At 42.6% G+C, this 23,928-nt stretch overlaps 1 protein-coding gene across 1 annotated transcript in view; it reads right to left on the reverse strand.

The window, feature by feature from the left end:
* TBXAS1 (thromboxane A synthase 1) overlaps nucleotides 1-23,928 on the reverse strand; it is a 151,423-nt gene that overhangs the window by 103,151 nt on the left and 24,344 nt on the right. The window contains exons 2-3 of the mRNA XM_030853987.3: nucleotides 12,633-12,726; nucleotides 9,631-9,683 (exon numbers count right to left, since the gene is read on the reverse strand). Coding sequence (XP_030709847.1) covers nucleotides 9,631-9,683; nucleotides 12,633-12,726 — 147 coding nt within the window. The remainder of the gene's footprint in view (nucleotides 1-9,630; nucleotides 9,684-12,632; nucleotides 12,727-23,928) is intronic.

Genomic DNA, 23,928 nt, shown 5'->3' on the forward strand with positions numbered 1-23,928 from the left:
CGTCAAGGAATGCAAAACTGAAGATCTGTGGCTGCCTTCCCAGCTGGGTGCTCATCCCCCACCCCCAGTCCAGCTGCCCCTAGAGGTGGACCAGTCCCTAGCATCCTCGGCCTCGTTCTGTCCCAGCCAGGATGGACCTTTTGTCCCCAGCTGATAACAGGGATTGGGGCTGGTTTCTGAGTCCTGGGCCCCACATCATGCTCTCACTCTTAGGACTGGTTATCTGCACATGACTTTTTCCCCAGGCTCCTCCCACTGAGGCCCTGCTTGTTCTCCTGCCAGACTCTCTTCTCAGGGCCCAGATCACCCCCTAGTTGGGCCCTAATGTCCACTGACAGGCCTTCTTCTTTTTTTTTTTTTTTTTGCGGTACGCGAGCCTCTCCCATTGCGGAGCACAAGCTCCGGACGCGCAGGCTCAGCGGCCATGGCTCACGGGCCCAGCCGCTCCGCGGCATGTGGGATCTTCCCGGACCGGGGCACGAACCCGTGTCCCCTGCATCGGCAGGCGGACTGTCAACCACTGCGCCACCAGGGAAGCCCGACAGGCCTTCTTGATTCCTGCTTTAGTGGACTCCTGACCACCATCCAGCCAACACCTTCTCTGTGGGCAATTTTCTCCTGGACCGTCCAGTGATTACTGGAATGGGGAGTTGTCAATTTCTTCCCCTTTCAATGCTGTGCTTTGCTCATCAGCGGGAACCTGCTCTGTCAGCACACACAGCCTGGTCGGGTTTCCATGCCCAGACATCCCAGGGAATGGGGCGATTTCCGGTCCCTAAGCCATTCCCTCCTGCCGCCCCACCTCTTGGAACTAAGCCATCCACTGGGCACACCTAGCTAAGATAGGGCATCCACATAATTACTTACTTAGACATTTACAATCAATGCAGAAATCTTAGGGAGAGATGTTTTATATTGTCAACTAATATGTTTTGATAAGGTTTTTAGCTTGTAAGATTCTGGTAATGCTTCAACTTATGATTTTAAAGAAGAAGGAATGACTATCGAGCAGCAAGGTCTCTGCCCAGGTCCACATAGTGCAAGAGCCCCATCCCTGGAGGAATAGTGTTTCATCTTAGATTCTACTGCAGCTGACAAAATCTCTTTTGTCAGAAATTTCTCAGAATCTTAAACCACACTGGAGCAAAACCAGGGGCTTATAAAATTTTTCTAATGTAGACTTTTGGAGTTGAGTCACCTAGTTTTGAACTGGAAAGGATGTCAGATATCATCTAGACCTTTGCTTTTCAAATTGCTCACCTTGACTCACTAGTGGTTATGAAACCAATTTTGTGGGTTGTGACCAGCTTGTATTTGTTTTGTTTTTTCATGAAATAGAGTAGAATAGAACAGAGTAGGAGAATAGAATAGATCCAAGTGGATCTTTTATAGTAAAAGATATTTAGTAAAACTTTTATTTCAGGGGTGTGTGTACAGGCTCATAATGTGAAATATATTATTTACTGAGGCTTATAATTAAACAAAGTCACTGATCTAGTTCAAGGCCCCTCGTTTTATATCTGAGAAAACTGAGGTTCCAAGAGGGGAGGTGACTGGCCCAAATCCATTAAGCTAACAGGTGGTAGATAGAAAGAGAGTCGGAGCTGAAGTTTAAACCCCAGTTTTCTATCGTAAGTTGGCATGCTCTATTTGACGTTATTCTACCCAAACAAGAGGAATTAAATATAGGCTCTTGGTCTTTAGGAGAGTGGGTCACAAAAACTTGGACAGCAGTAGTCACTAAAATATGCAGCAACCGTCACCTGCAGGTAGAGTGAAGATGGGGGGCAAGAAAGTGGTATGAAATAAGGGGTAAAGGAGGAGGTCAGAAGGCCAGAAAACTGGGTACTCTTCAGAAGGGTCTTTGGATGAAGACGAGGAAGAAGCCTTAAACCATAAGGAAGAAGGAAGCTTTGTAGTAATGAGTCTATTAAAGTTTCATTTGAGAAAACTGGGGCTCTAACAGAATTCTTCTTACTCTTTTTGGTCTAAATCGCCTAGTTGTCTGAGGACCATTGTTCCTTCGATAATTCTACCTGTTGGGCTCTGCATTTGGATCAGTGATAACAGTCAAATATATTCCTGCTGGCACCTTTCATCCTATTCTCAGTGGCCTCCTAGAAAACAAATCAGCCCATTTTGTCAGGGTACTTGCTCTTATACAATAAGGTGCCCCCTAAAGTACAGTAACGCTTTAATAAACACTCACTTAAAAGTGTAGCCTAAAGGGCTGAGTGTTAGCGATTGATCTATATTGACCGGTGAGCCTATTGATATTTAACTGACTGAAATGATTCTCAGTAATTACGACATAGGGACCATCAGGTGTCATATTCATTTTGGTTTCAGACTCAAATGACTTGAAGCCAGTGATCCTAAGCTTTGCTTTCAACACTCATAAAAGATTCCGCTTTTACCAAGCTAGGGGACCCCAATATTGCCCCCAGTCTAGCGTTATGGCCAGAAATGTGAGGATAATTTAGGATTTCTGTACCCCATTCCACAGTTTCAAGGGTACTGTGGTTTCTCAGTGATCATGGTGTGTTTTCATTTTCATCAATTCCTCTGAAAACGGAGTTGCATTTTTAGGTCACTCAGTAAGTGAGTCTCATTCTGAGGCGTGCACTCCCTATTAGCAGAAACTTAAAAGTTTGACTTCTGCGCATTGTCTGGGAGGCAGTTTCGCAACTGTGGCTTCACTTCAACCTAAGATTTCTGCCTTTCTTCAACATCTATGATTCTATGGAGCTCAGTCCAGTTTAAAAACAAGAACCACCTCCCCATACCAGCTGCCCAGTGTGAGTCTGAATACTTGTATTTTTTCCAACAGATCGGCCATAGTTCCCCCCCACCCATCCTCTCCCTCATTTTCAAGTCCAGCATATTCAGATGCCTCAGTGTCTTCTAAAGCAAAGAGCAGTCACGTGACACAGGGTGCAACAGGCTGAGTCCTTAGGGGCCTTTCAGTTCCCAGAGTTCTGGATCTATGGAAGTAAGCCAGCAAACCTCCCACGTGTTGATGACAGAGACATATGACTGCATTTAAGTAAACCATCTCTATGTGGCTCTTCAACCTCATCTAAATAGTACGCAAGCACGATGGTGAAGAGCGCTTACGTGAGAAGTTTTCACACCTTAGTTCCGGAGCACACGCTCTCCTCCTGGAATGGAATCTTAAATGAGCCTAAAAAAATGTCTGAACGATCCTACTGTTATCTTTGCTGATGCCACATGTTTTTTCGTATGTATCCCAAAGTCCTCAGCTTCCTCATTGCCTGGCGACAAGGTGTTATTAGTTCATACGTGCTGGGTAGTTAAATAAAACATGGTGCTGAGAACCTCCAAGTTGGAGGCATATGAGACACATCTACCTCCTGTGGGCGTGAACTTTGGGTCTAAGTGCCGGGCCCTTTATGCTAAAATCTTTATATTTGCTAAATTGATTTTTTTTTTTTTAAGTGCAGAGACCTAAGGTTCCCTGGGAGATAGACTGCTTTAGCTTCTGATACTTACAGAGATGTTCTTAGAATACTCTGTTGCTGCTAGGTATAAGAAGGTGCTATAGGTACCAAACGAGAGTATTCAGCGTGACACTAGCCTATGATCAAGCAGAAGAATGGAGCAGAGAAGTCAGAAATACATATAGGAACCAGTAAATGATAAAAATGACATTTTAAATCAATTGGGAAAGGATGCATTTCCAGAAGGAACGCCACCATCTGGAAACAATGAGGGTGGATCCCTACCTCCATCCTTACCCTCAAATAAATACCTGGTGGATCAAATATCTAAATTTTTAAATGAAATAAAAAATACTAGAAAAAAATGGAAGTTTAAACATATATATCCTTAGTGGAGAAAGCCTTACTGGGTAAGATACAAAATGTAGACACCATTAAAATAGGTTAAATTCAATAATACAAAAACAAATGTTTTCTGATGGGAAGAGATACACAATAAACAAAGTCAAAGATGTGATAAAAAGGAGAGAATGTTTGCAACATATATTAAACATAAAGGGCTATTTTTTTTAACGGTGAATTATTACTGTATATTGACTGAAGCAGGTTGGTAACATTGCAAGTCTTTTAAAAACCCATTTTATTAAAGTATAATACACTTGTATACAGAAAAGAATCATATACATTATTGAAAAGTGTACCGATCATGAATTTTCACAAACTGAACACTCCCATCAGCAACTAAATGAAGAAGCAGAAGATTTCCAGTGACCCAGACCCCTCGTGAAGAGCTATTTTCTTTCATAAATAAAGAGCTTCTACAAATAAATTAGGAAAAGATCAATAACCCAATAGAAAAGTGGCAAAGGATTCTTCAGAAATTTTAAACCTATGAAAAGATGCTCAAACTTTCTCATAATTAGAGAAATGCTAGTTAAAACTACCATCAAACGGTAAAGATTTCGAATTGTGACCACACATTTTTAATGTGTGAGGAAACCAGGTGCCTTCATATGCTTATTTATGGGAGAGTAAATTGCTCCCTAGTGAGAGCAATTTAGCTATATTTACCAAAATAAAAATGTAGATAACCTTTGACCTGATAACTCCATTTCGAGGAATTTATCCTACAGACATCCTTACACAAGATAATAATGACGTATACACAAGAATATTCACTGCTGTATTGTTTATAAAAGCAAAAAGCATTCATCAACTGAGAACTTGCTTTTAAAATTAGCATACATCCCTACGGTAGAATCTTTAAAAAAAATAGAACAGCATTTAATAAGAATGAGTGTGTTGAAACGGAACAGTTTCCCCAATATCATTAATGAACAAAGCAAGGTGGAGAACTACATCTGTCATATATTATTCATTTGAGAATTCAGAAATTGATAACAGAGTTTGCTTCTGGGGGAACTGGCTGAGGGTCCGAGGTGGGAGTCCATTTTACTTTTTTTCTGTGTCTTTGTACTTTATGAATTATGTGCAATGTGTATGTTTATCTACTTACAACCTGATGTTCTAATGGGAGTTTATAAGATTATTCAACAAATCTGGCTTGATGAAGGGATGGATACAGGAATCAAATGGAGGGGCATGGGTGATGGATACCAGGAAGCATGGAAGTCAAATTCAACAAGACGGAACTGAGGGTCTACTAGAAATCAAGATGAAAGCGATGCGGGAGGCAAAAAGAAATGGGGATGAGGCTAAATAAAAGAATAACTGCAGAGCTACCACTTACAGCAGAGATGAGATAAGGGGAAAAGGGGCTTTGGATAGGAGGCTTTAGGAGTTGCACGTGAGCTGAACTTAGGCTGCTGTGTATGTATTTCTAAGTAATTCACGGTAACAGCACAATAAACGCTTGTCATCCACTGGCTTACAAAGTCAGTCACGAATTGGAGGGAACATAATCTCTATCCTGTTTACACTCAATCCCAAATGTATGATGATTATGTTGATACTATTCTTTTAGGGTTTGGGAAGGAATATAAATCCAGTTTGGGGCTCAATCTCAGACTGAAGGAGTTAACAAGTAATCATTAATTGAAGGTTATCTAAAGCAGTAAAGCCTTTCTTTCTTCATAATATGTTGCCAGGGGTACATTAGTCCCCAGCTTACCTGCAGTTTTGCTTTCCCTGGTTTCAGTTACCTGTGGTCAACAGTGGTCCAAAAACATTAAGTGGAAAATTCCAGAAATAAACACTTCATAAGTGTTCAATGGTTAAGTGTTAAAATGTTCTCAGCAGTGTGATAAACTCCACTCGCCGAGGATGTGAATCATCCCTTTGTCCAGCATATCCCGCCCACCCATTGGTCACTTAGTAGCCAAATCAGTTTCCAGATCGACTGTCGTGGTATCTCAGTGCTTGTGTTCAAGTAGCCCTTATTTTACTTAATAACAGCCCTACGGTACAAGAGTAATGATGCTGACAATTTGGATATGCCGAAGAGAAGCTATAAAGTGTTTTCTTTCCGTGAAAAGGTGGAAGTTCTCCACTGAATAAGGAAAGAAAATAATCCTGTGCGGAGGTTGCCAAGATCTACGGTAAGAACGCATCTTCCGTCCATGAAATCGTGAAGAAGGAAAAAGAAATTTCTGCTAGTTTTGCTGCCACACCACAAACCGTAAAAGATACGGCCACAGTGCCTGATAAGTGCTTAGTTAAGATGGAAAGGCATTAAATTTGTACAGTAAGGTATTCTGAGAGAGAGAGAGACCACATTCACATAACTTTTATTACAATATATTGTTATAATTGTTCCATCATTGTTGTTGTTAATCCTTACTGTGCCTAATTTATAAATTAAACTTTATCATTGGTATGTATGTACAGGAAAAGCATGATTTACATAGGGTTCAATACTATCTGCGGTTTCGGGCATCCACTGGGGGTCTTGGGACATACCCCTCGAGGGTAAGGGAGGGGGCTGCTGAGCTAACGTGCAGTTCAAGAGCGTTCTAATCATGAATTGTGAAGAAAAGTTGTATAGGTGTGCATGCCAGCCCTCCTGCTTTACAGTCAAGTTCAAAGGAGCCAGAGACAATGTGCATAGTTTTATTTGCACAGGGCCTAGCAAAGAAGGCAGCATAATTAGACACTGGCTGAAGACACTGGATTCTCAGTGGTGGTCATGGTGATGGTAACAAGCATTGGTGCTGTCAACCCCTCTCAGCAGAAGGCTTCTCCAGCACTACCTTCCTCAAAGCAGGAAAGGGAAAAGGGGAAGAAGCAGGTTTCCAGTTTGGGGACCCAAACTCTGACTGAGTTGCTATGGTGACAACAGATAATAAGCATAAATAATCATCAGGTTTGGTTTTCAGGTACAGAGCAAAGAGAAGACCCTCTCTGCCCATATATTCTCCCAACGTATAGTACTGCCCTGTCATCTAAGGACACATGCATCTCTGTATGGCATCAACTGCATGGGGTTTCACTTGTCAAATGAGGAATCAATCTACTATTTCAATTTTAAGGGGACCAATATGGGATCAATGATGTTTCCTAATGACAGAAGGAGTCTAAAAGTTAAGACAATTCAAACCAAATCATTTCCTAAAAGAAGGATCTTTCATTGATCATGGTTCATCCTTGCCATTCCCAGTCAGTGAAACCATTTTGTTCAAATTTAAGCAGTAACAAAATCATTTTTAGGGCTAGAAAGGACCTTAAATATAGTCTAGTTCAACCCTTTCATCTGAAGAGGTGAGCATACTGAGTCTCACCCAGGTTACAGAGCTCAGACAGGGCTTTACCCCACCACTGCAGTGCCTCTCAATCCAGCAGTGGACACGTTGAAAAAGAAGTTAGCGTTTTAAGTAAGGCTCATCATTTTTTCTAAGGCAGAAAAAGTTGATAGCTTTGTATGAAGAAATTATGCCATCACCTTTCATTGTTTTCCCTTTTTACCAGAGTTGATACTGCAATTTCTCTCTCTACAACCTCACTTGAAACCATTCTCTATGATTTAAGTTTTCTTGAAACGAAAAGGGTACCTTGTGTTAAAGTTGGAGGTGAAAGTTGATTGGACATCCTGTTGTCAAGGAAATCAGTTGTTTCTCTCTCTCTCTCTCTCTCTCTCTCTCTCTCTCTCTCTCTCTCTCTCTCTCTCTCTCACACACACACACACACACACACACACACACACACACACACACACACACACACACACACCCCACCACCACCACCACCACCACCACCACCACCACCACCACCACCACCACCACCACCACACAATCCACCAGTTAATACAGTGCAATTTAAACCCTTCATCTGACATTTAAAAATTATTTTAAAATACCCAAGGGCTGTACTCTGAAAATCTGTACAGAAGTACTCCAGGGAGGTAATTCCTAGAACTCAAACTCAGGAAGGCCTTTATCTAATTCTGGGGAAGCCACCGTCCTTCTGAGTCAGTGCTATGTCTCAGAAATGTATGAGACAGTCTCCAAGGTCAATGTCAAGTCAACTGCAGAATGAGACTGTTGGAAAGATAAGTTCTTGAGTACCTCTTATGCTTAAAGCAGGAAGCTATGAACTAAAAAAAAAGTAAGTAAAGACCGAGCTAAAAGGCGTCTTAGAGAGTGAGGTGGAGTCCCCTATTACTAAAAATATGCACCATCTCCCCACTCTTCCTTTAGAGGAATACATCTCCCTGCTCCATCAGTGTCGGGCTTGGCCAAGTAACTTGTTTTGGACTCACTGCACGCGGAGCATGCTTTCTGCCTTGACTTTGGGTTTGGCCAATAGAATGTTAGCAGAAACTTAAAATGTTCTTGCATTTGGGGGCTTGCTCTCTTGACCCTTTGCCTTCACCATGAGAAGAGCCTGCCCTGGCTTGCCTGCCATTCCAAGGAGGATGAAACAAGTGTGTGGAGCACAGCTGCCCCAGCTGGGCCTGGCCTAGATGAGCCACCTCCCTAGCTGAACCTGCAGAAGCACCAGGAAGCCCAGCGGAGCTTCCCAGCGAGGCGAGCTTAGATCAGCCAATTCCAGCCAACCCTTAGGCACATGATCAATAATAACTTATTGTGTTTAAATCACTGCATTTTGGAGTAGTTTGTTATCCAGGAATAACAAACTAATCAGAGACCATCCAGTAGAATATCTTCATGTACTACCTTTGCAGTGTTACATAGTAAATTAAAGAGTGATAGCAAACTGAGGAGAACTTGGCCAAAACCATGGATCTCCTGGCATTTCCACAAAGAATACAAGTGAATCCTTTTTGAAAATCAACACTGGGGGAGCAGCCGTCATGTCGTGTGTATAGAAGGGCTCACAAACCACTGGACCCCGTTAGGATATACAGTAGGGACACCACAGAATTTCGCTGCACCTAAAAAAGTTATCAGAGACCTGAAAATCTGGAAAAGAACTACCAAAAATCATCCATCCAGTAGCTGAGGGAAAATGTCTAGGACTCCAGTGTGGAAGGATGTGTGCTGAGAATCAATATGATTCAAGTCTGTTCAGTCTTGAATAGGGTAAATGGTCTGATCGTGGGTTTGTTTGTCAGATTCTCGAATTTTCTTTTTAAAGAAGCATACTCTGAAGCATAAAGGGGGAAAATACGGGAAACATCAGGGGAAGGCCTCTATTCCTTTATGTGGCTGAGAATTAGGGTGACCACGTGACCCAGTATATCCAGGTCAGTCTTTGTTAGTTTCTGCCGTTGTCATGGGGTAATTGGGAATCGCATCCCCTTTAACTTTCAGATGTGTACTGTGTCGGATAACAGATTATATGGCCATATAGCTGACAGCATATTTTACAGGTCCAAGTAAGGTTTAGATAAGTTCGTGGGGAAAGACTTGCCATGGGTTGTCAAGGCGAATTAGACTGAGGTGTGGACGGCCATTGTGTCCTTTGCAGCGCACCTTTGGCACAGCGGTGAGAGATGGTCAGGGCAGCCAGGGCCTGACTCAGATGGTCAGGGTTTAGAGGCTGGGAAGTGGTGCTCTTCAGGCTAGCACCGTGCACACTGGGGACCCCTGGGGTCTTCTCTAGGAGCCCTGTCTATACTGCTGGGCACTCGCTTTGTGGATCCTCAGAAGTTATAAACACATGCCACATTCCCGTTCTTGTCCCTCCTTCCATATCAATTTAACACACACAAATCAAAATATATGGTAGAAGAATGGAGTTTCCCTCTTACCCACTCAGAGGTCCGTATTGCTTTCTGAGCTCCATCTGGCTTTCCCAGAAACCCTGCAGCAAACAGAGCACTGTAGTAAGAATCAGATGAAACAACATTTCAAATATTCAAACTTATTCAGAAAGAAAGTCTGGAATAGTGAGAACACAGTTACATAAACAATAAAAAAGAATTGAAGTTATATTGTTTTCAAGTATTTTGAAGTATTAGAATAAACTAGTTGCGTGATGGGCTTCCCTGGTGGCGCAGTGGTTGAGAGTCCGCCTGCCAATGCAGGGGACGTGGGTTCGTGCTCCGGTCCGGGAAGATCCCACATGCCTCGGAGCGGCTGGGCCCGTGAGCCATGGCCGCTGAGCCTGCGCGTCCGGAGCCTGTGCTCCGCAACGGGAGAGACCACAACAGTGAGAGGCCCGCGTACAGCAAGACAAAACAAAACAAAACAAAAAACACTAGTTGCGTGAAAAAACAATACTGCCAAGAGAAAGTCTCAGTCAGCTCTGCTTTAATGGACAGAAGAGATCATCTGTACTTATCCTGTTTTTGTATAATTGCTGCTAAAATATTTGAAAATTTTTTGCTTTCTCAACTATGTTCACATTCTCCTCTGCCATTTGGTTTATATTATTATTTTTGGGGGCCAAACCTCTTTTGACAGCCACTATATGCGTAAACGTCTGCTGAGTGTACCCAAATGATCACAAATTCTGAATTATGATCCAAGTTAAATTTTAACTAAAATCAACGTATTCAAAGCATAAGAACCTTAGAGCGACTTTATATATTAGACACACTTTGGGGTGGGAAAGGAGGATTCCTGGAGATATACCTGGGGTGGAGTAGGGGTAGAGGGTCAGAAAATGCTAGACCCATTGTGCTGTAGGGGTGGAGTATGTGTGCAGATATACACAGGGGGATGGTGTGGGTGAAGGCTTGGAGATGGCTGGATCCATCGTGTTGTGGGAAAGAAGTAAACATGAAAATATTCTCAGGTTGGGATGGAGCCAGTGGACAGGAAAACGCTCTAGACTTGTGCTGTGGGAATGGAGTGGTCAGGCAGATATACGACGTGTGGGTGAGAGTAGAGAGTTGGGGGGTAGAAGAGGTGGGTGCTCTTAATGGAAATCCGTCCCAGGCTCATTAAATCTACCTATGCCGTCTAAGCTTGCCGTCTATCAAAGAAAGCTCATGTGACTATAGAAACGGTCAGTGAGATAACTGTGTTCTAGCAAGAACTGGGCAGGGTTTGCAGCTACAAGGATGACGAGCAGAAAGGGAGCATATGTGGAAATTATCCAGAGGCAGGGCACAGTGTTCTTGTCACATCGACGGGAATACAGCTTTCCTCAAAATGCTGAGACTAAATTAATTACTTGACTGAAGGCAACTGATCATTTCCCCCCAGAAATATGTGACATTTATTTGCTTTAATTTCCTATCTGGTCTGTTGTTCTGTTTTGGTACTTAGAAATGTCTTCACACTTGCTCCAAGGAGCTCATGGGGAGCCTTGATGAGATGCTGTTTGTGGGCTGAAAGTTGTGGCCTGGCCACCCCTGAGCTAGAGAGGAGAGAAGGAGGTGTTTAAAAAGAACGCTGGGAAGAGAGAAACAGCAATGAAGAGTGGAAAGGGGTGTTGGACTGAGAAAGGGACAGAAAGGAACAGAAGAGAAACTGAGATGGGAAGGAAAAAGGACAGAAATAGTCTATGTTATTTTCTATCTAACGCCAGGGGCCAGCCTTTCCGGGGGCAGGGGTGGGGAAATCCTAAAGAGATCTTCAGGGGATATTATCAGGATTGGCCCCAATTTCATACTTCCTGCCTTTGTTTGGCTTAGTGGCTCTTCACATGCAGGATCTGTAGGCTCCTGATGTCGGGTCTGGTGGCAGCACCCCCAGGAGTTAGCAGAATAAATCATCTGGCTTCTGAGAAAACCCAACGTGAGAAAAAAAAATAACCTCCGAAGATAGAGTCCTGGGCCCCTATCTCCAAATGCCCTCTGGCATTTCCACCTCCATGTTACTTTGGCAAATCAAAGGTACCTCCTTAAACCAGCCAACCTCCCGACTTTGATTTTTGTCAACTCACGGCCATTCTCCCTTGAATCCTCCACACCTAATTCGCCACAAGAGTTACTAATTTTGCCCCCGCTGTTCTTCTCTTTCACTCTCATCTCCACCCGGGCCAAGCCCTCACCACTTCACATCCAGACAGACCTCAACAGCAGTTGGATTCTACAGACCTGACCTAAATCCTCCCCCTTGCAGAGAAATCTTCCTCTTTGGTGTCCCCCTCCCCACTTCTATGCACCAGTGATGGGACACGCACAGTTCTTCACTTGCCTTTCTGGACTGTCAGTGTTCTAGCCTGTCTCTCTGTCTCTCTGTCTCTCTGTCTCTCTGTCTCTCTGTCTCTCTCTCTCTCTCACACACACACACACACACACACACAGTGGTGTTCCCTAGCACTCCCCAATCTCCTCTTTCTAGTCCATGCTGCTTCCCAAGCTGTGCCCTCTTTCTCACATGGTGCAATCACACACGTCATTGCTCCCCACCTGGTGTGTGTGTCCTTGTCTTTGTGTCTATCGCTCCTGCAGATTCCCTCCTCCAGGAAGTCCTCCAGGATGACTCTAGCCCTGACGGAACTCTCTCTCCTCTGAAGGACAACCGCAGCTACCATCTCTACCACCCATGCTAGCGCTAGGGCATGGGCAACTTCTACTTCTTCCACATTCCAGGGCCTGGCACACCTTAGACACTCATTAATTGGGTTTTTGGATGAATGAATGGATACCAGGACTCAGTATGTATTGACGAGTGATCAGTGAGGGATCATTCTCATCACATAAGAATTGATGCAAGCAGAGGAAGGCTCATTCCGTGGCGCCTTCGCACATAGACCTCCCTGGGTGTGGGCGACCTAGACGAGAGCAATGCTTTGTGGGTAAAGCTGCACTGGGCTCAGAGCATCTTATGCCGAAAGACAGTGGAAGGCAGCCCTTACCTGGCGGAAAAATGTCAAGTTTCCAATAAAAGGAGAAGCCTTGGGATGTCTGATGCCCAACTTCTCTAGTCTTGAAAATGCTGAGGTGGAGTACCTGAAGGGAAAAGCACGTTTTAAAAACCAAGACACAGGTTTGCAGTCACACTTCTGGCCCTGTTAGAAATCAGAATTATTGAGTTCACTAGAAGTAAGGGTAGAGAAAGTTTCCAGTTGACGGCATCTAAGGACTGAAGAGGTGGAGGCCTAGAGGTGAGGGAGTGGCATGAACAGAGCTCAGTAAACTCCTGATAACAGGCTTGAGATCAAGTCATCCTCAGATCTCTTAGCTGGAAGTCCGCTTAGAGATGATGTAGCCCAAATGACCCTTCCCCACCTACAATTTCCATCAGTAACTTTTTTTAAAATTTAATTAATTAATTTATTTAATTTAGGCTGCGCCGAGTCTTAGTTGAGGTGTGCGGGATCTTCCTTGCGGCATGCGAACTCTTAGTTGAGGCATGTGTGCGGGATCTAGTTCCCCCACCAGGGATCGAACCTGGGCCCCCTGCATTGGGAGCGCGGAGTCTTACCCACTGGACCACCAGGGAAGTCCCAGTAAAATTTTTTTTAAACTGCACCTTGGGAATTCCCTGGCAGTCCAGTGATTAGGACTCTGCCATTTTATTGCCTAGGGTCCGGGTTCGATCCCTGGTTGGGGAACTAAGATCCCACAAGCCGTGCAGCGTGGGCATCCCCCCACCAAAAAAAAAAAACCAACCAAACTGCACCTCTCCCCACTTCAGCTGCTCGGCCTTTAAGTCTACCATGAACAATTGTCTTACAAGGCAAAGCAAAAAAAGTAACAATGGCAAAAATCAGTTCCCTGTGCAGATATGTGGTTTTCCTTGGTCAAAACTGACCCCTGGACATATCCCTCATCCCATTCCATGGCCTAATAGAGAAAAATAAAAAATAGGGATGGAAGGGACACACCATGGAGACAAGACCTCATCACCAAGCACTTACAAACTCTTTATGTCTGTTTTCATGGCCTGAAACCATATGGGAAGCATATTTTCCTTACCCCAAATCAGGAAACGTGGCCCGACAGATTTCTGTGCCACTTTCCAGGAGAAAGCGGCAGTCTGAGGAGTGCAGTGTGGCTGTCAAAACACTGGAATTACTAGGATATTTCAACAGTTTATGGGAACAGAGGGATAACATAGTGAAAGTCAGAATTGGCTTAGAAAAACCTGGACATATGGCTGTAATCCCTAATCAGCCAGCCAATTAGGTCAAAAGTTCAGTTAGTTCAGAAAAATTAATGAGTCAGACTGGGTGTTTAGCATCATGCAAAGATTAGCCAAATCTCAATTTAAGAGCAAGGAAAAATATGGAGAATATTCATATAGCCAGACTTCAAAGGAGTACTGGAACTTAAAAAACCCCACTGCTCTAAGGCTCACATATCATTAGAAAGATGGAATGTTTGCTGTAGACTCGGACCTTCCCCTTTGCTGCCTGCTGTCCAATAAGGAGCACTTAAAATAAGAACATTGCAGTGAATACTCAAATAATCAGGGAAGTGACAACAGGTTAACTGTTTTGTGTTATTCTGAGCAAAGCATCTACCTTTAAAGTGGCTACAGGGAGAGCCAAGCCAGGGCAGAAAGGGAAAGCGGGCTCTCCTCCCAGTTTTCCCGAGCAAGGTTTCCACCATATTAGCTGCATTATTGGGTTTGAATGAATCCCCAGGACATCACATTTAAGTCCACGTTCAAGTGTAATTACAAACCACACTCAAGGGCCATGTGTGAATTACATGGATTAGTCATGCCAACATTCCTCTTCATTAGTGTGTATGCCAAAGGTTGACAGCAGAGTGTGTAAAAGTGATTCAAGTAGACTATGATGTTTTAAATAACCCCCTTCACATGTAAGAGGAAAGACCAGAGGAGACTTACCAGTCCACTTAACACTCCCTTCAACATCCTCAAATCTGGTTTCTAGTTCATTTTTTCATCGGTTTTTGTGAATTATTTTCTAAATGTAATCTCTAGTGGGTAGAAAGAAATATGTCGATCTTGGGCCACGTAATTACATCTTAATTTTGTAATTAGATGTCTTGATTGTCTAATTAAAGGACAAGAAGTCTGTGCCTAATTACACATGCTAATTATCATGCAAGCCCATGCCCTAATTATGTAACTCCACTTACAAAAATACCACTGTGTGTCTCTGCACAAAATTCAGACATTTCCAAGCATATGGCATCAGCAGAGAATGTTCTGGACACAACCATAAACTTCAGTTTGCAGCCTGGAGTCAAGTATAGAACTTAAGCGTCTTCAGCTAGGAATTGGCCAAATGTTGCCATCAGTAACTAGAGGCCTTGAACTAAAATCTGCAGGGAGAGATCACTGTCTCCAGACTTCTGAGCAAAATTGCAAAGTGGGTTCCATTTGCTCCCACTTCCTTCTCTGCATCCATGTTTCATATTCTCTGGTCCCAGGCTCCGCTCTGTCTCAGGCTCCTAAACCAGAATCCATGGACTTAAGGAGTTAGGGGTTGAATTGTGTCAACCCCCCCGCCGCACCCCCGTAAAATAAGTTAAAGTCCTAACTCCCAGTATCTCAGAATATTACCTTATTTGGAGATAGGGTGGCTGCAAATGTAATTAAAGATGAGGTCATACTGAAGTAGAGTGGACCCCTAATCCATTACGGCTGGTGTCCTCATAAGAGGATGCCATGTGAAACATGGAGACACAGGGAGAATGCCATGTGATGACAGAGGCAGAGATTGGAGTTACATGGCTGCAAGTCAGGAAACGCCAAAGATTGTCAGTAAACCACTGGAAGCTAGGAAGAGACAAGGAAGGATTGTTCCCTACAGATTTCAGTGGGAACATCGTCCTGCAAAAACCTTGATTTCAGACTTCTGCCTTCCAGAACTGTGAGACAACAAACTCTGGTATTTTCAGCCCAGTTTGTGTTACTTTGTTATGGCAGCTCTAGGAAACTGGTACACCAGGAACACCCATGAATGAGTTTTAGAGAGTCAATGAAAAAATAATTTTTTTAAATGTCTCCTGTTACCCTAAAAATTGTCATTGTGGGGAGCTTCCCTGGTGGCACAGTGGTTAAGAATCTGCCTGCCAATGCAGGGGACACGGGTTTGAGCCCTAGGCCGGGAGGATCCCACATGCCGTGGAGCAGCTGAGCCCATGCGCTGCAACTGCTGAGCCTGCGCTCTAGAGTCCGTGTGCCTGGAGCCCGTGCCCCACAGCAGGAGAGGCCACCGCAGTGAGAAGCCCACGCACGACAACGAAGAATAGCCCCTGCTCACCGCAACTGGAGAAAGCCCGCGCGCAGCAACGAAGACCCAACACAGCCAAAAATAAATCAATAAATTTATGATTTTTTAAAATTGTCATTGTGAAAGAAATTTTTTTTTTTTTTTTTTTGTGAAAGAAATTTTTTATGTCAAATTGGGCCATTAAGTCCTGAGCCATCAAAAACGTGCTGGTGGCCAGGGATGCTAGTAAATCAGGTAATAGGCAGACATCATGCAGCCACCATTTCTCAGGGCTGGAAACCATCTAGCGATTTTTAGAATAGCTTCTCTTTGATGGGAACTAATGCAAGTGTATTCCACAATTATGAACATGAACATCTATCATTGTTTACATTAAGGATACTTAAGTTGGAAAACGCCAACGGAAAGGATATGTAGTAGCTTCAGACAGCATCCTTTGGTTTCACTTCTACAACCAAAGTAGTCAGTTATCCCTATAGGATACAAATCCTGCAGTACCGGTGGTGCTCCTTCTACTGTCCATTCTCAAAATAAATGGAACCACATGGGATCATTTTCAAAACAAGAAATTCCCCAATACTTTGTCTTCCCCAAGACAAAGCCCTTTCTTGATGCATTCAACAAGAGTGGTCAGCCCATCGCTTAGCCCAAGAAGCCACTCGTGATAAATTGGGGGACATTTGGATAAATTGTGTATTAAAGAGATGAGCTGATTGAGGTTGGAGCCAAAGTAGAAAAGAGTCAAACAATGGCTTGTCCTCTAAGAGTCCCTCATTGTGTCTCTTGAGCAGCGGCCATAGAGGAGGAGTTGGTTTCTCTCTTGTGTGCTTCTGGGAACAGCCAGCTCCTCGGCCCATTCATTATGTCTTCACAATCCCTATCAAAGAATGTCTACTGAGTGAGCTGCTTTTGGAAATTTCAGTAGCTATTTATATTTTTGAAATGGTGAAAGATTCTTTTGGCAAATATCAATTTTCCTGGGATAAAAATCACGGTGTTCCAGGAAGAGGTAAAGCCCGGGGGGTGCGAGGTAACCCACCTGTCCCAACTTTGAAGAAGAGAAGCCCTTTGTCATGGTTACTCTACGCTTGGTGACATGCACGACCATTAAAGGCTTTGCCAGCAATTCCGTAAAAGGTTGTGACCACATCAGAAACTTTATTAGACAAGGGCTTACATTTTTGCCTCTTCAAAAGATTTTAAGACATGGGAGCTGAAGATGAGGTTTGCTAGCTTTCCAGAAAATGAATCTTGAAATGCTTGACAGAAATTTGAGCAAAAAAATCTAGAAATATTAGGGAGAAAGCCTACCCTCATTTTATTATAATTGTAGTTTTTTCTGAGTATATTTTTTATATATCTGAGGTCCTGTTCTCTATAATTTTTTTCTGTTTCTCTATATTTCCACTTTTTCCATTTACCATCAGGAAAAAAATCTCCATATTATGAATCCTTTATGAATATTATTTTTATGGCTATATATTCCTCTTGTGGACATATCATAATTTACTAAACTATTTTTATTGTTACATATTTAGGGTGTTTTCAGTTTCTTAGTTAATTTAAGTTATGCCACAACAATAAACATCTCTATGCGTCAAGCTCTTCTGGCACTTTACACAGGAAGCTTATCCAGATCTGAAATCCCTGAGTCACTGGTTTTAAGCACTGGCGTGCAACGCCAAACTGCTTTCCAGAGAGTTTGTCCCAGTTAGTCTCAGTGTCAGTGTATCCATTTCACCAAACACTCTCATAAAGTTTTTCCAAATTTTGTAGACACATCAGTATATCTCGATGTCTGCATTTATTTTCATTCCTAGAGAGAGAGAGAACATTTTTTGCCATCCCTTGTCCTCCAACTTAAAAAATATTTCCCAGCTTTGAAATTACTCTTTCTTTTCCCCCTTTATTCCCACCACAGTTTATCTAGGTGGCAGGCAGAATTGTGCTACACCAATTGGTTAAAAAATTAGTTGGGGGCTTCCCTGGTGGCGCAGTGGTTGAGAGTCCGCCTGCCGATGCAGGGGACATGGGTTCGTGCCCCGGTCCGGGAAGATCTCACATGCCGCGGAGCGGCTGGGCCCGTGAGCCATGGCCACTGAGCCTGCGCGTCTGGAGCCTGTGCTCCGCAACGGGAGAGGCTGCAACAGTGAGAGGCCCCAGTACCCCCCCAAAAAAAAGAAAAAATTAGTTGGGAAATGAGCAGTCATCAATAGGTGACTGTGAGTTGACTCCAAGCACACGTTTGGGCAGGGAGAGGAAGATTAGCAGATGAATTCTGACCAGACTTTGTTTAGAAAATAACTAGCTACAGTCTTGTTAGTTGACTTTAAGTTCTGTTTCCTTCCTCCTTGCCCCATTCTTCCCCTACAATGACGATTAAAGAAACTATATAGAAATTGCTTCAGTCATGCCTCAAGACAGGAGTTCCTGGAAACAGAGTTTCCATATGAGGTCTTCTCAGTTCCCCTTTTAGCACCTCATCTTTCTTTTCACATCCTCATCTTCATGTTCAGTGCCCTCTCTTGACCTTGCTCTCAGGGCTGGAAACCATCTAGTGTACATTCATTCATGTGTCAGTTAGTAGCCGTTAAGTTAGCTCCTAAGATATAACCTGCAAACCAGAAAGTTCATTAACTAATTTATAAGAGTAGGTGTCCTTTTCCAGGAGCAAGAAACCGATGTATCTACTCAGAGCACCTCCTTTTCAGGTACTTGAGAAGCCAAATCAATCATCAGAGGATGATGTGTTAAGCCAGGTTCTACAGTAGGAGGTGGCCCATCAGAACAGATAAGTCATTGGGACCCTGGGAAAAATAATCTTGCCCCACAGCTGAGTGCACCTCTATAAAGGGTTGGCAAAGAGACAGTGTGCTTGCTGCACCAGCCCCTCTCTGCCCAATGATTTATAATGCTGCCTCCATCATGCACCTCGGTAAGACAGGTGCTTGAGTCTATTCTGATCCATTTGTCTGACTTATGCCAATGCCTCACCATTATAACTCTATTATACCTTTTTATGTAGAGAGTATATAGTATAGAGAAAGTATATCTTACTTTCTCATATTAATTTTAGAATTAGTCTAGTTTGATGAAAAATCCTGTTGGAATTTTTATTGGAATTGCATTAAATTTATAAATTAGTACCAATGTTATTACAACACTGAGTCTTCTCATCTGTGTATATGTTATATCTCTCCATTGATTCATTCTCTGTCTTAGTAACGTTTTGTAATTTTATGCACAGAGTATCTTTTTGCTGTTTACATATATTGGTTATTTTTATTGCTCATGTGTAGGAACACCATTTGGTTTTTTATGCCCATCTTGTAATCATGATCCTGCTAAACTTTCTTATTAGTTCTTCTGGTTTACATGTGGATTCTCTTTGATATCTTATGCTGACAATTCTATTTTATGCAAATAATATCAGTTTGTTCTCTTTTTTTTCCTAATCCTTTTGTCTCACTTTTCATTTTCTTTTCTTATCACATTGGCTGTGACCTTGAGTACAGTGTTTAAAAGATACAGTAAGAGAGAACATCTTTTTCTTATTTCTGACTCTATGTGGATGTATCTAATGTTTTAAAATTAAGTATAAGATTTTACTGTAGATTTTTAACAGATATCCCTCATTGGGTTAAGGACATTTCTTCCATTCCTAGTTTTCTTGGAAAAGTTTTCCTTGATTAGTCTTTCTATAGGTTTGTCTATTTAATCTTTTCAAAGCACCAACTTTTTACTTTCGTTGATTGTTTCTAGTTTTCTCTCTTTTGCTGTTGTCTAGTTCATTATTTTATGCTCATTTTTTATTATGATCTTCCTACTATTTTCTTTGGGTTTACTCTTTGTTTTGTGTGTGGGTGCGTATGTGTTTTCTTTTAGCTTCTTTTTTAAAAAAATAAATTTATTTATTTATTTTTGCTGGGCGCGGGCTTTCTCTAGCTGTGGCGAGCAGGAGCTACTCTTCATGGCAGTGTGTGGGCTTCTCATTACAGTGGTTTCTCTTGTTGTGGAGCACGGGCTCTAGGTGTGCGGGCTTCAGTAGTTGTGGCATGTGGGCTCAGTAGTTATAGCTCGCAGGCTCTGGGGTGCAGGCTCAGTAGTTGTGGCGCATGGACTTAGTTGCTCCGCAGCATGTAGGATCTTCCTGGACCAGGGCTTGAACCCATGTCCCCTGCATTGGCAGGCGGATTCTTAACCACTGTGCCACCAGGGAAGTCCCTCCTTTAGCTTCTTAACATTTTGGCTCACTTATTTTCAGTATTATTTTGTTTTTAATAAATGCTTTTAAGGATATAAATCTCCCTCTTATTACTTCTTTAGCTGCATCCCACACATTTTGAAATGTAGTACTTTAGTTGTCTGATAGTTTCATTCTAATAGGAGACTTCTGAATATAAAATGTGCTGTAAGATGCACACAAGCAAAACTCAGTGGGACGGATATTTTGGAGTTGAAAGGCTTTCCCATTGCTTTTCAATTCTGTCCATCTCTATCCATGAAATTAAGTAACAGTCGTTTATAGTTTGTTCCCAAAGACCCAGAAAAGGAGACTTCTTATAATCTTCACTCCTCTGGGGAAGAAAAGGAGGACTACTGTGCAGTTCTTTCCCCAGTAGGAACCACAAAAACAGTCATTGTAGTTAGTAGTCTGACAACAACTTTGTCACAGCACAAGAAAAATACACTTACATAGACAAAGAGAGGTATATGATTATTATTATAATTTATAATAATTTTTAATCTTTCTTAAGTACCAGGGACGGTGCCAAGAACTTTTTATACATTGTCTTGTATGAGCCTGCCAACAATTATATAGAGATAGAAATAAATATTCTTCTCATATTACTGATTAGGAAATTAATACTTAAGGAAATTAATTAGTGTGCCCAAGGTGGCAGTGCTGCTAAGTGATTGAGTCAGAGTTGTCACATTTCAAACAGGTGCTGTACGAACTCCACTAACCTGTTTCTTTCTGTCCTCTAAGCTAAGATGTTGTCGGTAAGCCACTGCATGAGAACATGGCAGAGAATATACTGAGAACAAAGGCAGGTTTCTTAGAAACCAAAGGTATAATAGTAACAGATACTAATTAGCTGATGACCATGATGAGAGAGAAAGAGAGCCTTTGTCTTTCTAAAGCCAATGGCTTCACTTCTGCTTTTACTCAGAATTCTCAACTGTTTCTTCTTTCTGTTGCATCAATTTCTCCCTCTCTACTGTATCACTGCTATCAGCATACAAACATATTCTAGTGTCTTCCATCCACGGAAAAAAGCAAACTACTTTGATTCCAGCCATTGCCTTAGTTTTCTTTTTTCTTCCCAGTAAAATCCCTTAAAAGCATTATCTAGACATGTTCTCTTCCCTTCTATAGCCATAGTCTCTTCATCTTCCCAGGTAAGCTTCTGTACCTACCACTTCACCAGCACTGCCCTTGTCAAAGTCAGCCATGGTTTTGATCTTGTCCATCCAGTAATTTCTTGCCAGTTTTTATTCTTTTTTACTAGCTTCTCAGCAGCATTTCGACACAGATGAACATTTCCTTCTTCCTGAGACATTCTCTTTTCTTGGCTTCATGACATCACTCCTCAGGGGCTGATCCTCAGAGGAGTCTTTTCTGGCTCCTTTCCTTCTATTAGTCCCATCACTTTCAACACCATCTATATGTCAGTAACTTCCACATTTCTATCTCTAGCTCCATTCTCTCCACTGAGCTCGTCTTTACCCAGACACCACCTTGGCTGCACCCTTTTGATGTGTGTTAGGCATTTTAAACTTAACATACCTAAATCTGAACCCAATTTTCCCCCTAAAGTTCCTTCTCCTCTTTCATCTCTGTATCACTGTTACAACCACAACCCACCAATTGCTCAAGCCAGAAACCTTTGAGACATGGTAGAGTGTGTAATTATTTAAAATATGACAATCCCTCCCAGTTGGAGGATTATACATCTCTACCCTGTTTACATAAGGCTGATCACGTGACTTTCTTTGGCCAACTGAGCATGAAAAGACACCATGTGCGCTATGTCCAAGCAGAAGCTTTGAGAGCAACACATGATGAGCCATTTGTCCTTTTCCCTCTGCCGTGAGGCCAGTAGTCTCCCAGATGAGAGCTCTTCCCGAAGCCTGGGTTCTGCAATGAAGATGATGATGAGCAAAGAAGGAAGTGGTCCATGATAGACATTTAGCGTGACCAAGAAATAAATATTTGGGCTTCCCTGGTGGCGCAGTGGTTGAGGGTCCGCCTGCCGATGCAGGGGACGCGGGTTCGTGCCCCGGTCCGGGAGGATCCCACATGCCGCAGAGCGGCTGGGCCCGTGAGCCATGGCCACTGAGCCTGCGCATCCGGAGCCTGTGCTCCGCAACGGGAGAGGCCACAGTGGTGGGAGGCCCACATACCGCAAAAATAAATAAATAAATATTTGTTGATGTAAATCACTGAGATTTGTTGAGGACATGAAGGGCGTCAGTTACTACCCAGGCAGAACTTACTTGAAGCTGGCTGATATTAGACATGCTTAATTCTTCTCTTTTATTTTTCAGACTTTACATAGGATCTGTCAGCAAATACTTTTAGCTCCATCTTCAAATTAGCTCTGTCTCCATATCTGCCCTCTTCTACTTCTATCCTGGTACAAGCCCATAAGGAGGGTTCTTTGCTAGTATCTTGCATATGCATTTATCCACTGATCCATCACATTTGCTTCTGGGAATTTATTCTACACATATATGTGAACATAAATATGTACAGGGGTATTTATTTTAGTGTGTTTATAACAGCAAAAGAGTGGGAATAGCCTACATGCCCATCTGCTTGGGACTGTTTAAATAAATTAGGATGCATCCATTCATAGTATACTATGCAACGAAGATGGAAAGCCATCAAGATACAGTATTACATGAAAATAGTAAGATGCAGAAAATTGAGTTTAGTATGTTTCCATTTATGTAAAAAAAATGGGGATACAAAAATAGCTGTTTGTATAAGCTTGTACGTTTATTTAAAAGATCTCTATAAGTCTAAATAAGAAGTTAATTGCAGAGGTTACCAATTGTACAGATGGAACTGTGGGGATGAGGATGAGGCAGGAAGGAGATGTTTAGTTTGATGTTTTAGTACAGAAATGCAAAAGTAGGCAAAACAGTAAAATGAATTCCCAGGTACCTACCACTCTGTTTAACAATTATCAACTTGTGACCAATCTCGTCTCAGCTTTACTCCCCCCCACCTCATGCCCAGATTTTTCTGAAGCAAATCCATGACATCAAATCATTCCAACTGTAAATATTTCCGTACCCTTTACTAAAATATAAGGACTCTTTCAAAAAATAACCACAGTATCATTATCACAATTCAAAATAAAAATAGTTCCTTAGTATCCTCAAATACCTAGTCAGTGTTTAAATTTCCCCGATTGTCTCACAACTTTTCTTTACAGTATGTTTGTTGAGTGAGGATCTAAATAAGGGCCATATGTTCGTAATTGGGTCAGATGCCTCTGAAGTATTTTTAAGTCTCTAAATTCTCCTTCCAGTCCCACCCCACCCCCATTTTTCCCTATGCATTTTTACACAACAAAACCAGGTGGTGTCTCGTAGGGTTTCCCGCAGTCTGAATTCTGCTGGTTGCTTCCCATGGTGTAGATTAACCCGTTCTGCAGTCCTAGTAGCTGAATCTAAACCATTGGCTCCCGAATTTGTCTGAAGCTGGAGGAGCTTCACAAACTTCTGATGCCTGTGTCCCATCCGCCCCATGCCCCCCTCACGCCCCACCCCCAGGTGCTGACTTCACTGCCTAAGGTGTGACTTGGGCCTTAGCAGCTTAAAAAGATCCTCAGGTGTTTCCAGTGTTCAACCAAGTTTGAAAACCACTGATCCAGAGGCTTTTTCTGCAAGACTTCTCCACAGGAGTTTCACAATCTACTTGTCTCTTTTATTATGAACTTAGCAGCTGTGAGGAATACCACCTAAATCTATTCATTCACCAGGG

The sequence above is a fragment of the Globicephala melas genome, chromosome 9, assembly GCF_963455315.2.
Source record: "Globicephala melas chromosome 9, mGloMel1.2, whole genome shotgun sequence".
In the NCBI taxonomy this organism is placed as follows: domain Eukaryota; kingdom Metazoa; phylum Chordata; class Mammalia; order Artiodactyla; family Delphinidae; genus Globicephala; species Globicephala melas.